Here is an 18533-nt window from a genome sequence, read left to right as displayed (position 1 = left end):
TTCACATTGTAGGAATTTTAAAGAATTTATTTGTAAATGTTAGTGGAAAATAAGTATTTGGTCAACCATTCAAAGCTCTCACTGATGGAAGGAGGTTTTGGCTCAAAATCTCACGATACATGGCCACATTCATTCTTTCCTTAACACGGATCAATCGTCCTGTCCCCTTAGCAGAAAAACAGCCCCAAAGCATGATGTTTCCACCCCCATGCTTCACTGTAGGTACGGTGTTCTTGGGATGCAACTCAGTATTCTTCCTCCAAACACGACGAATTGAGTTTAAACCAAAAATTTTGACCATATGACATTCTCCCAATCCTCTGTTGTATCATCCATGTGCTCTCTGGCAAACTTCAGACGGGCCTGGACATGCACCTGGCTTAAGCAGGGAGACACGTCTGTCACTGCAGGATTTGATTCCCTGTCGGCATAGTGTGTTACTGATGGTAACCTTTGTTACTTTGGTCCCATCTCTCTGCAGGTCATTCACCAGGTCCCCCGTGTGGTTCTGGGATTTTTGCTCACCGTTCTCATGATCATTTTGACCCCACGGGATGAGATCTTGCGTGGAGCCCCAGATCGAGGGAGATTATCAGTGGTCTTGTATGTCTTCCATTTTCTGATAATTGCTCCCACAGTTGATTTTTTCACACCAAGCTGCTTGCCTATTGTAGATTCACTCTTCCTAGTCTGGTGCAGGTCTACATTTCTTTTCCTGGTGTCCTTCGACAGCTCTTTGGTCTTGGCCATAGTGGAGTTTGGAGTCTGACTGTTTGAGGCTGTGGACAGGTGTCTTTTGTACAGATAACGAGTTCAAACAAGTGCCATTAATACAGGTAACGAGTGGAGGACAGAAGAGCTTCGTAGAGTAGAAGTTTCAGGTCTGTGAAAGCCAGAGATCTTCCTTGTTTGAAGTGACCAAATACTTATTTTCCACCATAATTTACAAACAAATTCTTAAAAATTCCTACAATGTAAATTCCTGGATTTTTTTTTTCACATTCTGTCTCTCACAGTTGAAGTGTACCTATGATGAAAATTACAGACCTCTGTCATCATTTTAAGTGGGAGAACTTGCACAATCGGTGGCTGACTAAATACTTTTTTGCCCCACTGTAATAATAGAATTAAGGTACAGGGAGTAGGGTGGCCATGCCACTGATATTTCTAATCTACACAATAGTGTGCTGTGTCAATGTTAATGTGTATTTTAAAACATTTACATTTGTGGAAAAACTACGGGGGAATATAGAAATATATATATTAATTAAAAAATTATGACCTCCCTACAGTACCTCAGCAGACTCCTTAAGGGTCACGGACGCCCAGTGGAAGACCTCTGGTCCAAAGGACAAGAACTATGGGCTGCCGGGTCGCTTCGCGGCGTGAAGGCAGATCTGTTTACTTCCTGATTGCAATGGCCTCGGACATGACTAATGATTGGGAGCAATGTGGACGAGGAACATGCCCACGCAGGTTCCTGCCTCAACATGATCGTCCTGAGGAAAATATTCTTCCACAACATCCCTGGGAAGTTCCACCTGGACCACTTCGGGAACAGAGCAAGCAAGACAGAATGTCGGTGATGCAATAAGAAACTTGCACATTTTTCCAAGTTTACTGATGATTTATATAAGGGGTGTCAAAAGTGCGGCCCGGGGGCCATTCGCGGCCCGCAGGTAATTTTTTAACGGCACATTTTAAAAATACTACGGGAAAAAATTTTAAACATAAAAAGTGGTATAAAAGAGCAAACAGGTGAAATGTAACAAGAACATTTTGCAATGTTTCTTTCTTTAAAAAAAAATTGTGAATCAAAATCAATTATGAATTATTCATCAATTCAAGGCTCCAATTACGTCACATTAAATTTTCCACTTTGAGATATTTTTGGAGGCAAATGTTAAATATTTTGCGTTTGCCATATAAAAACTGCTGTTTTTTTTTCAAAGAAGGGCCTAAAACGAACAAACAAAAAACATAAACAAAGAAAAAACGTAGAATTGACGGATAGATCTCAAGTTGATCTCGTGACCATTGTGTTAAAAGTAAACAGTAAAAAAAAATATATATATATAATTTATTTTTTAATACTTTAATGAGTAACACCCCTTATTGATGTGTTTTGTTTTTAAGTGTCATTGCACAAAAAATAATAGTGAACTAAAATCAATGATGTTATGAGTTGGTGACCTTTTTACGGCTCCAATTATTATATAATCTCAAATATTCTACTTAAAAATGTTATTGGGTTAAAATATTGCATATTTTGTGTTTTTTTCCATAAAAAAAACATGGTTGTCTTTGACAAAAAGAGCATACAACTTAAATCTTTAAAAACGTCATATTAACAGATAGACCTAATGTTGATCTACAGATTTAAAACTTGAATAATAATAAAAATAATAATACTGAGTAATGACACATTTTTAACATTTTATTTTTACCAAAACCCTTTGGGGTCCTCGGGATCAAGCCTGAGTAGAGGCCTGAATGTATATTTATTATACATATATTTTATTGGTTTTTAAAATAAATGGCCCCCGCTTGCTTTGATTTTTCAGTGTACGGCCCACAGTGGAAAAAGTTTGGACACCCCTGATTTATATCATCAAGTTGATCATTGATCTTTGTTTTGTGCGTTCATCTTAGCATAAGAGCCTAGAGACCTAACTACAGTTAATGGTGCGTTTAAAGCGGCCTAGAAAACAGGAAAAGTGGAGTGATAAATATTTTAATATATCCTTTTTGATGTACTCCACATGAGAGCCCGGAGAGTCAACTAGAAGAGCAAACGCAATGTGTCTTGATTTAGTTTAGTTTGGTTGAGGTAAACAGGAAGTGATCCAACATGTGTGGTCGCTGCAGTGTTTACATTTAGTGCATTAGAGTGCATGTGGCGTGTTTGAAAAAAATGACAGAAATAATCTTTAGGCGCATAAGTGTCTGCACTGGCCTACTTACACTGGGTCTTTTTTGAGCGTATGTATGTGCACTTGCACTTTTACACTTGGGTCTTTTGAATGCGTGAGTATGAGCACTTGCAATTTTACACTTGATCTTTTTAGTGCGTAAGTATGTGCACTAGCATTTTTTAAAATAGCCTTTTGAGTGCATAAGTATGTGCACTCGCATTTTTAAACTAAGTCTTTTGTGTGCATAAGTTTGTGCACTTACATTTTAAACATAGTCTTTTGAGTATGTGGGTATGTGCACTTGCCTTTTAAACTTAGTCTTTTGAGTGAGTAAGTATGTGTGTTTGCATTTTAAACTTACTTTTTTGAGTGTGGAAGTATGTGCACTTGCATTTTAAACTAGGTCTTTTGTGTGCATAAGTTTGTGCACTTACATTTTAAACTTAGTCCTTTGAGTGCGTAAGTATGTGCACTTGCATTTTGAACTTAGTCTTTGGAGTGAATAAGTATGTGTGCTTGAATTTTAAAGTTAGTTTTTTGAGTGCGGAAGAATGTGCACTTGCATTTTTAAACTTAGTCTTTTGAGTGCATAAGTATGTGTACTTGCAATTTTACACTTAGTTTTGAGTATGTAAGGATGCGCACTTGAATTTTTAAACTTAGCCTCTTAAGTAATTGCGCTTAAATTTTTAAATGTAGTATCTTGAGTGCGTTAGTATGTGTACTTGCATTTTTACACTTTGGCTTTTTAGCGCGTAAGTATGTGCACTTGCATTTTGAACTTAGTCTTTGGATTGAATAAGTATGTGTGCTTGCATTTTAAAGTTAGTCTTGTGAGTGCGTAAGTATGTGCGCGTACAATTTTAAACTTTGTCTTTTGAGTGTATAAGTATGTGCACTTGCAATTTTACACTTTGTTTTGAGTACGTAAGTATGCGCACTTGTATTTTTACACTTTGTCTTTTGAGAGCGTAAATATGTGGACTTGCATTTTTACACTTAGTCTGTTAAGTACATAAGTGCGCTTGTATTTTCAAATGTAGTATCTTGAGTGGGTAAATAAGTGCACTTGCATTTTTACACTTAGTCCTTTGAGTGCTAAGTATGTGCACTTGCATTTTGAACTTAGTCTTTGGAGTGAATAAGTATGTGTGCTTGCATTTTAAAGTTAGTCTTGTGAGTGCGTAAGTATGTGCGCGTACAATTTCAAACTTTGTCTTTTGAGTGTATAAGTATGTGCACTTGCAATTTTACACTTTGTTTAGAGTACGTAAGTACGTGGAATTGCATTTTTACACTTAGTCTCTTAAGTACATAAGTGCGCTTGTATTTTCAAATGTGGTATCTTGAGTGGGTAAATAAATGCACTTGCATTTTTACACTTAGTCATTTGAGTGCTAAGTATGTGCACTTGCATTTTTACACTTTGGCTTTTTAGTGCGTATGTATGTGCACTTGCATTTAACACTTTGATTTTTAAGCACGTAAGTATGTGCACTTGCATTTGAAACTTAGTCGTTTGAGTGCGTAAGTATGTGCGCTTGCATTTTTACACTTAGTATTTTGAGTGCTTAAGTATGTGCGCTAGTATTTTTACACTTTGTCTTTTGAGTGCGTAAGTATGTGCACTTGCATTTTAACACTTTGATTTTTAAGTGCGTATGTGCACTTGCATTCTTAAACTAAGTCTTTTGTGTGCATAAGTATGTGCACTTGCATTTGAAACTTAGTCGTTTGACTGCGTAAGTATGTGCGCTTGCCTTTTTACACTTAGTATTTTGAGTGCGTAAGTATGTGCACTAGTATTTTCACACTTTGTCTTTTGAGTGCGTATGTGCACTTGCATTTTTACACTCTGGCTTTTTAGTGCGTAAGTAGGTGCACTTGCATTTTTACACTTAGTCTCTTGAATGCGTAAGTATGTGCATTTGCATTCTTAAACTAAGTCTTTTTTGTGCATAAGTATGTGCACTTGCATTTGAAACTTAGTCGTTAGAGTGCGTAAGTATGTGCACTTGCATTTTTACATTTAGTATTTTGAGTGCGTAAGTATGTACACTAGTATTTTTACACTTTGTCTTTTGAGCATGTAAGAATGTGCACTTGCATTTTTACACTTTGTCTTTTGAGAGTGTAAATATGTCATACTTGCCAACCCTTACGGATTTTCCAGAAGACTCCCGAAATTCAGCGCCTCTCCTGAAAACCTCCCGGGACAAATTTTCTCCCGAAAATCTTTCGAAACTCAGGCGGAGCTGGAGGCCACGCCCCCTCCAGCTCCATGCGGACCTGACTCAGCAATGTTGTGACCCACTTAAAAAGGACAATACTGCCATCTACTGTACATAGAATGGAATGTACTTTATTGATCCCTGGGGAAAATTCAGCACCACAGTTCGCTCACAATAAACAATGATAATAATAAATAATATAATATATTACATGTATAATATATAATATATGAAAAATATAAATATATTCTACATATATTCTACATTTAAGTGCAGTCAAGGAACATATGCATTAGGGAGTCTGTTCTGAAGCCCACAGTAAAGAGACGTAACTTCATCACGTCGCCTGTTTATTGACTCCAACCCAATATATTACACCGTCAACGAGCAAAATGAAGAAATACGCTTGCAAGTTCCAAAACGAATGGAAACAAGAATTTCAGTTTATCCAGGAGAGTTCGAAGGGGAAGGGGTATGTTGCCTGTAAATTTTGTAGAACAGACTTCTCCATTGAACACGGTGGCCGAACGGATATACTCAGTCATGGATGGTCAGCGAAGCACAAAGCGTCCGCAGCACAGCATCATTCACAACCCAGTATTATGGGCCACCTCGCAAAATGGAGACCTGATGGTGTAACTTATGCTGAGACAAAGATGGCTATCCTGATAGATGGAAGCAACATCCCGTTCTCATTTGCGGATGTCTGCAACAAATCCGTGAAGGATATGTTCCCGGGTTCGGAGATCGCTCGCCAGTATGCGAATGGCAGAACAAAGGTTATTCAAATGGTGAAAGGTAAGAGTTGGGTTTTTTTTAGTAACCAGCAAGCACAAAACAGCTGTGTTTTTATTACTGTGTATTTGATAGGAGCCGTCGGAAATTCAACTATTTCTTTTATTTATATATATATAATAAAATAAATGTATGTATTTAGAATTCACTGAAAGTCAAGTATTTCATACATATATAAATTTATGTATATATATATATGAAATACTCGAGTTGGTGAATTATACTCCTTTCCTCTTAACAATGCCCCCCCCAACCACCACGCCCCCAACCACAACTTGTCTTTTGAATGCATAAGTGCACTTGCATTTTTACCCTTTGTCTTTTGAGTGCGTAAGTATGAGCTTTTGCATTTTTAAACTTAGTTCCTTAAGTACGTAAGTGCGCGTGCATCTTTAAACTTGTTATCTTGCATTTTTACACTTTGTCTTTTGAGTGCGTATGTGCACTTTTCTTATAGACTTGGTCTTTTGAGTGTGGAAGTATGGGCACTTGCATTTTTAACCTTAGTTGTTTCAGTGCCTAAGTAGGCACCTTTGTATTTTGAGAGTATTGGCAAGTACAGTAAGGTGAGTAGAAAGTGTACTCAGTATACTTACTGAAGTGTGCTGATGCTAGTATTCATGGCTTTACATTGAAATGAATCAGTGGTGTCAACTCCCCAGCTGAAAGTTTGTCTTACTACTTAAGCGGCGGGGCCAATGTCCCTTCTCGTCACATGACCTCTGACCTCGCTTTGTCCATCATGATGTCTTACCATGATGTCTTGTGTACAGACATTGCCCTGACTTGTCGGTATATACATTACCATATATGTGCGTGTATGTCATTCTGTACTTTCGGGCATGATGTCATTTCCTTGAGAAGTCGCACTGGAACACACGCACGTACTCACAATATTTTAGTCTGCGATTGTGGACCAAGATAAAAGTAGTCGAATACGACGATAGATGGATGCTAGTTTGGGACCAAAAGATGTGAATCAGAATTTCTTGCACTCAATTTATTATTATCATTTTGATTATTACGATAATGCGGATTTTTCCTATAATGCTTATATTAAGTTATTCAAGACACAAAGCACGCATTTGTCATCATTTAAAGGCTACAAGCTTTTGTGGGCGGGGCATCCTGCCAGAACCTAAACCTTCTGGTAACACTTACACCCGCACACACACACACACACACACACACACATACACACACACACACACACACACACACACACACACAGTATGAAGAGGAACACACATGTTTTGCAGTATTCAAAAAATTATAATCATTCAATTACCATATTAATGTCTCAGTTTAAACACCTTATGGTAATTTACTTTCATCTGACCTTCATCATTATCATCCACTCAATTTCATCTACAGCCTCTCATCATCATCCTCTATCATCATCAGACCAAAAAAAACAAACTTACAAGTTGCAGCTCGGTCGTCCACCGCTCACCCGCGTCGTCCCCACGCCAATGGCTCGAGTCCCAGGGCCTTGTAGGGAGGTTAGCCTGCCTCCTCCTGGAGACGGCCCCCAAGACCACCACCCTCCTACCTCCTTTACACAAACACACACACACACACACACACACACACACACACACACACACACACACACACACATTACACGCATTCTTGTATTTGTAGGACCTCCGAAATATGCGTACCTCTTTAGGACCACCCTTTCTGGATATATAAAGATGAGTATTTACAACATTAATAATATATACATACTATACAAATATAAAAAAGCTTCTTGTAAAAAATGAGTTGGAATTTCACAAGAAAAAGGTTACATTTTCGCAAGAAAAACTTAGAATTTTGACAGTGTTATAATCCATCCATCCATTTTTCTACCGCTTATTCCCTTTGGGATTACGGGGGGAGCTGGAGCATATCTCAGCTACAATCAGGCGGAAGGCGGGATGCACCCTGGACAAGTCCCCACCCCATCGCAGGGCCAACACAGATAGACAACATTCAGACTCGCATTCAATAAAAGTCGTAATTTTACTCAACTCAAGTCAAAATTTTACAAGAAAAAATTAACGCGTGCAATATTATGACAAAAGTTCTAATTTTACTCAGCAACAGTCGCTATTTAACAAGAAAAGCTGAACATTTTGGAAATTTTATGAAAAGAGTTGTAATTTTACTGGACAAAAGTCACAATTTTACAAGAAAACTTAAAAATGTTGGCAATATTGTAACAATAACAGCAAATTTTACTTAGCAAAATTATGACAAATGTCACAATTTCACTCAAAAAATGTCACTTTTTTACAAGAACAACAAAAAATTGGCAATGCTGTGATAAAAGTCAGAATTGTATATGACAAATGTCACCATTTTGCATTAAAAAAATAATAATTTTACGAGAAAATATTGCAATATTACAGAAATCGAAAAAATACGAGCAATTGTTCCCAGTTTTATAAGGAAAATGTCGATGCATTGTGAGAAAAAGATTGCTTTAAGTATTTTTTTTTTTGTAATTGTTTATTTTTCATATGTTAACCAGAGGGGGAGCACTTTTAAAACCGACACACAGTCAATTTGAAAAACCCCTCCTTTTATGGAGCACCCTAATTTTGATAGATTTCACCACCAGGGGTGCAAATGAGCCATTCTCTATTAGATGCATTGGTTTTCCGTATTGGGACCATGATTTCGGTCCTCATATGGAAGCTACCATATTTCCTTGAATTGCCGCAGGGCATATAGTATGCGCCTGCCTTTAATTACTGCCGTGTCAAACTCGCTTCGCAAAATAATTAGCGCATGCTTATTATTACCGCCTGGTCAAACTCGTGACGTCACGAGTGACACTTCCCCTGTCATCATTTTCAAAATGGAGAAGGCTGATTTCAATACCGGTAATTTGAAATCGCATAAAGGGAAGAAGATTAAGAGCTATACAGTAGGATTTAAGGTCCAAGCTTATATCACACTCAATTTTTTACTCTGTGCCTTTGGTAAGTGCCGGAGTGAAAAGAGGTTTTAAAATAATTAGCGCATGCTTACATTTACCGCATGCTTTTGGTAAGTGCAGGAGTGAGAAGAGGTTTTAAATTAATTAGCGCCCCGGCGGCAATTCAAGGAAATACGGTACTTTTCCTTGTTGGTGTCTCAAGAAGGGTAGAAACACACACACACACACACACACACACACACACACACACACACACACACACACACACACACACACAGACATGCGAGAGTTTCCATCCATACATCCATTTTCTACCGCTTATTCCTTTTGGGGGGACGGGGGGCACTGGTGCCTATCTCAGCTACAATCGGGCGGAAGGCGGCGTAAACCCTGGACAATTCGCCACCTCATCGCAGGGCCAACACAGATAGACAGACAACATTCACACTCACATTCACACACTAGGGCCAATTTAGTGTTGCCACGCGAGAGTTTGTGCGCACTAATAAAAAGTGTCAAAAAAGCCCTGCTCAACAACAAGGAAGCTGCAGAATCCTTAAATGTGCCTTTTCATCACCATCACTATTATCATCATCATCATCATCATCATCGATGCAAGCTATGTAACCTACTCAGTGGCCTAGTGGTTACAACAGGGGTGCCAAACTCAAATACAGAGTGGACCAAAATTTTAAACTGAACAAAGCCGCGGGCCAAGGTTGAACAAATGAACCTTTTAATAGGGACCCAAACAAGTTTTGCATTGAATATTGAACAAGCGAGACTTATATAACTTTAGTGACATGCAAAATTGAGTTTCAAATAATAATAATTTAAAAATAGCAATGGCATATCAAATCAAATTTAAACAGAAACTTAATGCCTCTTTTCTATTTGCAGCCTTCTCAGGTAAATATCAAAATAAACTTTTCCCACAGGCTAATAATACATTTTTATATTGTAGCGTCCAGGAAGAGGTAGTGCTGCAAGGGGTTCTGTGTATTTGTTCTGTTGTGTTTATGTTGTGTTACAGTGCAGATATTCTCCCGAAATTTGCTTGTCATTCTCGTTTAGTGTTGGTTCACAGCGTGGCGCATATTTGTAACAGTCTTAAAGTTGTTTATACGGCCACCCTCAGTGTGATCTGTATGGCTGTTGACCAAGCTTGCATTGCATTAGCGTGTGTGTGTAAAAGCCACATATTTCATGTGACTAGGCCGGCACGCTGTTTCTACGTAGGAAAAGCGGACGTGACGAAAGGTTTTAGAGGACGCTTGAGACACCCCCAACATTGTTGTCCAGGTGGGAATCGGGAGAAATTTGGGAGAATGGTTGCCCCCTGTGTTTTTCGTGAGGGGCACTGAAATTTGGGAGTCTCTTTGGAAAATCGGGGGGGGGGGGGGATTAGCGGTGAATGCGGTGTTACAGCGACACCGCCGCTGTATAATACCGGTGGGCCAGCTCTAATTTTAATTTGATTTTTCGTCAAAGGGCCAAATAAAAATTTGGCCTGCTGGCCAGAGTTTGACACCCATGGGTTAGCGTGTCCGCCCTGAGATCGGTAGGTCGTGAGTTCAAATCCCGGCTGAGTCATACCACAGACTATAAAAATGGGAACCATTACCTACCTGTTTGTCACTCAGCATTAAGGGTTGGAATTGGGGGTTAAATCACCATAATTATTGCTGCCAACTGCTCCCCTCACTTCCCAGCGGGTGATCAAGGGTGATGGGTCAAGTGCAGAGAATAATTTTGCCACATCTAGTATGTGGGTGTCAATCATTGGTACTTTTTTAAACTTTTATGCATACCACGCCCCCGGGTCCGTGCGCAAGGCACTTTGCGACACTTGTCGTTGCTTTACGGCAGCGGCTAAACATGTGACGCAAAAGACCGAAGAGAAGAAAACAAACAGTAAGATTTCAACAATTTCTCGCGATGCCAAAAAAGAAATGGCGCTTTTTTTGGAACTCGCGTCTGTTTGCTCCCACGATAGTTTAGTGGACATAAAAGGACGGCGTTTGTAAGCTAGCATGGGAGCTAAGCTAACGCTAGCCTCGCACATTTACTCCTCACTTATTTACCTGGTCACTTACCTACTTTGTCAGTTATTTACTTAGTCAGTCATTCACTTGGTTGGTTATTTATTTGGTCATTTATGCATTTAGTTGTTTGTGTGTAAGATATTTGGCAGCTGTTCGTGTGTCTCGTTCAGTTGTATTGTGTTTTTTTTTTCAATGTGGTACTTTGCCCCAGTAAGACAATTAAGTACAAGACTACGACCTTGTAGCAGTAAAAGTAACGTCCTGTCACCGTGTACTGCAAAAGTTGACTTATTGACAAGTGTGTAGAAGCATACCACAGACAGCCGCCATTACTTTTTGCCGCGCCGACGTCACAAGTGCCCGGATGTTCCCTTCATGTCACTACCCGAAAGACCCGATCGGTCCACGCATGCGCGGAGAAGAGGTCTCGCAATATAATATGACGGAGATTTTTGGAAGTTTTATTAATTTTTTTTTTTTACGAAACGAAATGTTTGCGTACTATTAAAAGAGGATATAAAAATAAAAACGGGGTAGATTTTATTTTTGTTTTGATTTGTACTCGTATTGTAATATTATTCTATTTTGTTTCCATTTATACCCCCATTATTTTACTTTTACTTATTGAATTCGATCTCAATTCTGTACACTGCTGCTGGAATTCTAATTTTCCTGAGGGAACTCTCCTGAAGGAATCCATAAAGTACTATCTATCTACAAACCCCGTTGCCATATCAATCAATATTTACTTATATAGCCCTAAATAACTAGTGTCTCAAAGGGCTGCACAAACCACAACACAAACCACTACGACATCCTCGGTAGGCCCACATAAGGGCAAGGGAAACTCACACCCAGTGGGACGTCTGTGACAATGATGACTATGAGAACCTTGGAGAGGACGAAAGGAATGGATGTCGAGCGGGTCTAACATGATACTGTGAAAGTTCAATCCATAATGGATCCAACACAGCCGCGAGAGTCCAGTCCAAAGCGGATCCAACACAGCAGCGAGTGAGTTGGTAAATTGTGTTAGATGTAAATATAAACGGAATGCAATGATTTGCAAATCATTTCCAACCCATATTCAGTTGAATATGCTACAAAGACAACATATTCTAAGTTAAAACTGATAAACATTTTTTTTTTTTTTGCAAATAATCATTAACTTTGGAATTTGATGCCAGCAACACGTGACAAAGAAGTTGGGAATGGTGGCAATAAATACTGATAAGGTTGAGGAATGCTCATCAAACACTTATTTGGAACATCCCACAGGTGTGCAGGCTAATTGGGAACAGGTGGGTGCCATGATTGGGTATAAAAGCAGCTTCCATGAAATGCTAAGTCAGTCACAAACAAGGATGGGGTGAGGGTTACCAATTTGAAAGCAAATTGTCGAACAGTTTTAGAACAACATTTCTCAACGAGCTATTGCAAGGAATTTAGGGATTTTACCATCTACGGTCCGTAAAATCATCAAAATGTTCATAGAATCTGGAGAAAACACTGCACATAAGCGATGATATTACGGACCTTTGATCCCTCATGCAGTACTGCATCAAAAACCGACATCAGTGTATAAAGGATATCACCACATGGGCTCAGGAACACTTCAGAAAACCACTGTCAGTAACTACAGTTGGTCGCTACATCTGTAAGTGCAAGTTAAAACTCTACTATGCAAAGCAAAACCCATTTATCAACAACACCAAGGAACGCCGCCGGCTTCGTTGGGCCCGAGCTCATCTAAGATGGACTGATGCAAAGTGGTAAAGTGTTCTCTGGTCTGACGAGTCCACATTTCAAATTATATTTGGAAAATGTGGACGTGGTGTCCTCCGGAACAAAGAGGAAAATAACCATCCGGATTGTTATCGACGCAAAGTTCATAAGCCAGCATCTGTGATGGTATGGGGGTGTATTAGTGCCCAAGGCATGGGTAACTTACACATTTGTGAAGGCACCATTAATGCTGAAAGGTACATACAGGTTTTGGAGCAACATATGTTGTCATCCAAGCAACGTTATCACGGACGTCCCTGATTATTTCAGCAAAACAATGCCAAGCCACGTGTTACAACAGCGTGGCTTCGTAGTAAAAGAGTGCGGGTACTTTCCTGGCCCGCCTGCAGTCCAGACATATCTCCTATCGAAAATGTGTGGCGCATTATGAAGTGTAAAATACAAAAGCGTTGTTGAACGACTAAAGCTGTACATAAAACAAGAATGGGAAATAATTCCACTTTCAAAGCTTCAACAATTAGTTTCTTCATTTCCCAAACATTTATTGAGTGTTGTGAAAAGAAAAGGTGATGTAACACAGTGGTGAACATGCCCTTTCCCAACTACTTTGGCACGTGTTGCAGCCATGAAATTCTAAGTTAATTATTATTTGCAAAAAAAAAAAAAAAAGTTTATGAGTTTGAACATCAAATATCTTGACTTTGTAGTGCATTCAACTGAATATGGGTTGAAAAGGATTCGCAAATCATTGTATTCCGTTTATATTTACATCTAACACAATTTCCCAACTCATATGGAAACGGGGTTTGTATCTAAAAACCATCGCCACAACGTCAACCACTTTCACTCTTCTGTCATTGCAATGAATGACGCACGGGGGCGCCACTGACTCCCCTCTAGATTTTTTTAAAACGAGGGACTTAAATTAATATTTGCGTCTTAAAAAAAGCAGACTTTTAAAACTGATGCATTTTATGTAAATAATGTAGTAAAAAAGATTGATATTTGCTATTTAAAGTTCATCATTCGGGTATCTGTACAGGTTCAAAATGAATTATTTTATTCTTATTCTTGTTTTGTTATTTTGAATGTAATATTGTATACCAGTGGTCCCCCAACCATTGGGCTCGATTGGTACCGGGCCGCAGAATTTTTTTTTATTCTTATTTTTTTTTAATTAAATCAACATAAAAAAACACAATAAACACTTACAATTAGTGCACCAACCCAAAAAACCTCCCTTTTTCATGCCCAAAAAATATATATTAAATTAAAAATAAGGGCTTCAGGGGTTAGTGCGACTGCCTCACAATACGAAGGTCCTACAGTCCTGGGTTCAAATCCAGGCTCAGGATCTTTCTGTGTGGAGTTTGCATGTTCTCCCCGTGAAAGCGTGGGTTCCCACCGGGTACTCCGTCTTCCTCCCACTTCCAAACACATGCACCTGGGGATAGGTTGATTGGCAACACTAAATTGGCCCTAGTGTGTGAATGTGAGTGTGAATGTTGTCTGTCTATCTGTGTTGGCCCTGCGATGAGGTGGCGACTTGTCCAGGGTGTACCCCGCCTCCCGCCCGATTGTAGCTGAGATAGGCACCAGCGCCCCCCGCGACCCCAAAAGGGAATAAGCGGTAGAAAATGGATTGAAATTAAAAATAAAAATGAAAATCCCCCCTGCCGGGCCGCGGGACAAATTATCAAGTGTTTACTGGTCCGCAGCTACAAAACGGTTGGGGACTACTGTTGTATACGACATTCTTACTGAAATAAAGATTACACCAAACCCTGGTATTAGGGACGCCAACATATTTGCCGTCAAGTTGGTTGACGTGACGGGAAGTAACGCGCATAAACGACCAATGTTTGAATATGTAATCTGTCTATGGACGCCAGGGGGCGCAGGTGTAGCAATCCTAGTTGTGCGTGTGTGTACGCAGATGGAGAACTACAGCAAAGCTCGTAGCGTGGAACAGCCGTCTGTGTGTCCATTCAAGCTCGCCGCCGACACGCCGGAGGTCTGCGTCAAAGACGGCAGCAAGATCCGCAACCTGCTGCGCTTCGCCCTCAGCCGCATCGGTGCCAAGCCGAGGGCGACAGAGGCTCAGGAGGAAGCCGCCCACCAGGCTCTGCCCCTTTGCCGCCAGCTGGTGTTGACGGCGAGCGGAAAGGCCGTGTCCAAAGCCATCACCTGCGCCGAGCTGCTGAAGCGGCGCGTGAAGGGCATGCATCAGCTGACCGAGCTCGCCAACAGCACCGTGACGGACGTGTGGGAGCCGCTGGAGCCCGACGCCGGCCTGGACAGTCTCACCGTCAGCAGGAAGCTGCCCGCAATCTGGATCCTCCTCTCGAAGGACCCTCTGGACCGGCAGAGGCCCGGGTACCAGGCGCCGGGCCGCTTTGACGGCCTGTGGGGGCAAGCCGTCGCCGCCAGGGAGGACAGGGGACTGTGGGGGGCTCACAAAAGGAAGAGAGGAGGCGGGGGCGGCAACAGGGGGAGGGGACGTTCTAGAGACCTCCAAGCGGGCAGCTGATCCTGATACCTGATTGGACGTCACTTCCTGTTTCATGTGACTCACCTTGATTTGTGGATATTATTTTTGAAGACATCGAAATAAACAGAACATCGAATGTGCACGTTTTGTATCGTTTCATACATTTTTTTTATTATGATTACAATGTTTGACAGCAATTATTGATCACTTCAATTTTTTACTACATTTCAGCCAATAAAAGGCAAATTGTAGTGTATATTAAGTAATAATACTTGGTGTGATCACTAAAAGTGATAATGATAAGTATTTATTGTGATCAATACAAGTAATAGTAGTGTGATCAACTAAAGTGATAATGATACTTATTGTGATCAATAAAAATGAAAATGATACTTATTGTGATCAATACAAGTAATACTAGTGTGATCAATACAAGTAATAATGATAGTCTGATCAATTAAAGTAATATTGATAAAGATTTAGTGTGTTCAATAAAAAATGATAAATACTTATTGTGATCAACACAAGTAATAGTGTGATCAATGAAAATAATAATGATAAATATTGTGATCAATACAACTAATAGTGTGATCAATAAAAATGATCATGATAAATACTTATTGGAATCAATACGAGTAGTAATGATAGTGTGATCAATTAAAGTAATATTGAAAAAGACTTAATGTGATGAATACAAGTAACACATACTTTGATTAATACACGTATTATTAAATGCTAGAGATTAGTCATAAATACTTATTGTGATCATTACAAATAATATTGATTAAAAAAACTTTGTGTGATCAATAACCGTAATAAAGACTTTGAGATCAATACAGGTAATAATAGTGTGATCGAAAAAGTAATAATGAATATTTGGCGTTGGATGGAAGTAATAAATACACAAAGTAATCACTGAATATACTATTGTAATCAATAAATATGGAAATACATTTTTTGCGCTCAATAAAATAAATAATTTAAAATAAGTAGAGTAAGCAATAAGAACAATAGTACTTGGTGTGATCAATAAAAGTGATAATAAATACTTTGTGTAATCAATAGTAATTACAATAAATAATGTGATCAATAACATTTATAAATAGTGATCGATTACTTAGTGTGATCAATAGTAATAATAATAAATACGTGTATGATCAATGCAAGTAATAATGTGAGCAAAAAAGTAATAATGCATAAATAACTTAGTGTGATCAATAAAAGTGTACTTAGTGATCAATACAAGTAATAACGGTGTAGTTGAAAAGTAGCAATAATACAAACTTACAGTGATGAATCAAAATATTGATAAATATTTAGAGTAATCAATACAATTCTAATAATGTGATCAATAAAAGTAATAATGACTACTTTGTGTGATCAATAGTAATAATAATAAATACTTTTGGTGATGAAAACAAGTCATAGTAATAAATAATAATGTAAGCAAACAAAGTAATAATACAAAGTGATCACTAAAAGTAATAAATACTTCAGGTGATGACTACAATAAGTGATCAATAATATTAATAAATGGTGAAGTGATCAATAGCAACAACAGATAATCAATGACTTTAAAGACCTACTGTAACAGTTCGAGATGCCACCTCAGTAGAAGCATTTAAGTCTCACCTTAAAACTCATTTGTATACTCTAGCCTTTAAATAGACTCCCTTTTTAGACCAGTTGATCTGCCGTTTCTTTTCTTTTTCTTCTATGTCCCACTCTCCCTTGTGGAGGGGGTCCGGTCCGATCCGGTGGCCATGTAATGCTTGCCTGTGTATCAGCTGGGGACATCTCTGCGCTGCTGATCCGCCTCCGCTTGGGATGGTTTCCTGCTGGCTCCGCTGTGAACGGGACTCTCGCTGCTGTGTTGGATCCGCTTTGGACTGGACTCTCGCGACTGTGTTGGATCCATTATGGATTGAACTTTCACAGTATCATGTTAGACCCGCTCGACATCCATTGCTTTCCTCCTCTCCAAGGTTCTCATAGTCATCATTGTCACCGACGTCCCACTGGGTGTGAGTTTTCCTTGCCCTTATGTGGGCCTACCGAGGATGTCGTAGTGGTTTGTGCAGCCCTTTGAGACACTAGTGATTTAGGGCTATATAAGTAAACATTGATTGATTGATTGATACTGAAACCCACTACTAGCGACCACACAGTCTGATAGTTTATATATCAATGATGAAATACTAACATTGCAACACATGCCAATACGGCCTTTTTAGTTTACTAAATTGCAATTTTAAATTTCCCGCCAAGATTCTTGTTGAAAACGTCGCGGAATGATGACGCCTGTTTGTGACGTCACCGGTTGTAGCGGACATGTTCTTCCAGCCCGATCCAAGCTATAAGTAGTCTGCTTTAATCGCATAAATACACAGATTTCCGGACATCTGTGTTGCTGAATCTTTTGCAATTCCTTCAATTAATAATGGAGACAACAAAGAAGAAAGATGTTGGTGGAAAGCAGCAAAACAAACACAGCCGGTGTTTCTTTGTTTACATTCCCTAAAGGGGAATGTGAGGCGGCATAGCTCGTTTGGTAGAGTGGCCGTGCCAGCAACTTGAGGGTTGCAGGTTCGATTCCCGCTTGTGCCATTCTAGTTACTGTCGTTGTGTCCTTGGGCAAGACACTTTACCCACCTGCTCCCAGTGCCACCCACACTGGTTTAAATGTAACTTAGCTATTGGGTGTCACTATGTAAAGCGCTTTGAGTCACTTGAGAAAAGCGCTATATAAATATAATTCACTTCACAAATTCACTAAAGATGACGGTGAAGCTTCAATATGGAACAGAGCGGTCAAGCGAACATGGTTCTCTACCACATGTCAACCGGCAGGTTTCGGTGAGAAAATTGTGGTAATAAGTCGGCTCTTACCGTAGACGTGAGCGGAGCTCGTGTCGTTCCTCCTGCGGCTGTCAAAGAGGCAGGTGCGACTCTCTTGGCTCCCCTCAGAGACACTGGCGGTCACCACACCCCTCCGACTTTCAGGTATGACTTGATAATCTCACTAAAACACTAGTAACACAATAAGCAGATAAGGGATTTTCCACAATGATCCTAGTAAATGTGTCTAACATTTAAATCGCTCCCACTGCCTACGTCTTTTATTTATTTATTTATTTTTTATTCTAGTCCTTCACTCTCACTATCCTCATCCACAAATCTTTCATCCTCGCTCAAATTAATGGGGAAATTGTCGCTTTCTCGGTCCGAATCGCTCTAGCTGCTGGTGGCTATGATTGTAAACAATGTGAGGATGTGAGGAGCTCTACAACCCGTGACGTCCGCGCACATCGTCTGCTACTTCCGGTACAGGCAAGGCTTTTTTATTAGCAAACTTTATCGTCGATGTTCTCTACTAAATCC

At 39.6% G+C, this 18533-nt stretch overlaps 2 protein-coding genes across 5 annotated transcripts in view; one reads left to right on the top strand and one right to left on the bottom strand.

Moving 5' to 3' along the window:
• Positions 1-18533, bottom strand: part of col6a4a (collagen, type VI, alpha 4a) — a 68818-nt gene that overhangs the window by 49783 nt on the left and 502 nt on the right. Inside the window, exons 1-2 of one of the 3 annotated variants that reach the window (XM_061881771.1) lie at positions 11230-11297; positions 7366-7496 (exon numbers count right to left, since the gene is read on the bottom strand). The gene's annotated coding sequence lies outside the window, so the exon portion shown is untranslated. Of the gene's footprint in view, positions 1-1295; positions 1438-7365; positions 7497-11229; positions 11298-18533 lie in introns of those variants that run through there. The other 2 variants (XM_061881773.1, XM_061881772.1) reach the window with 2 other exon arrangements.
• rpp25l (ribonuclease P/MRP 25 subunit-like) lies at positions 10628-15292 on the top strand. Of its 2 annotated transcripts, none has more exons than XM_061881796.1 (2): positions 10628-10784; positions 14598-15292. In XM_061881796.1, exon 2 carries the CDS (start codon positions 14598-14600, stop codon positions 15189-15191), a length of 594 nt encoding a protein of 197 aa, XP_061737780.1. In that variant the 5' UTR covers positions 10628-10784; the 3' UTR covers positions 15192-15292. The 2 variants fall into 2 exon arrangements, with proteins under 2 accessions (XP_061737780.1, XP_061737779.1); XM_061881795.1 differs by having other exon boundaries at positions 10692-10784; positions 14578-15292.

The sequence above is a fragment of the Nerophis ophidion genome, linkage group LG21 (assembly GCF_033978795.1).
Source record: "Nerophis ophidion isolate RoL-2023_Sa linkage group LG21, RoL_Noph_v1.0, whole genome shotgun sequence".
Taxonomy (NCBI): Eukaryota; Metazoa; Chordata; class Actinopteri; order Syngnathiformes; family Syngnathidae; genus Nerophis; species Nerophis ophidion.
Note: the sequence above shows the minus strand (reverse complement) of the source record. Positions and strands in the feature narration are given on the sequence as shown.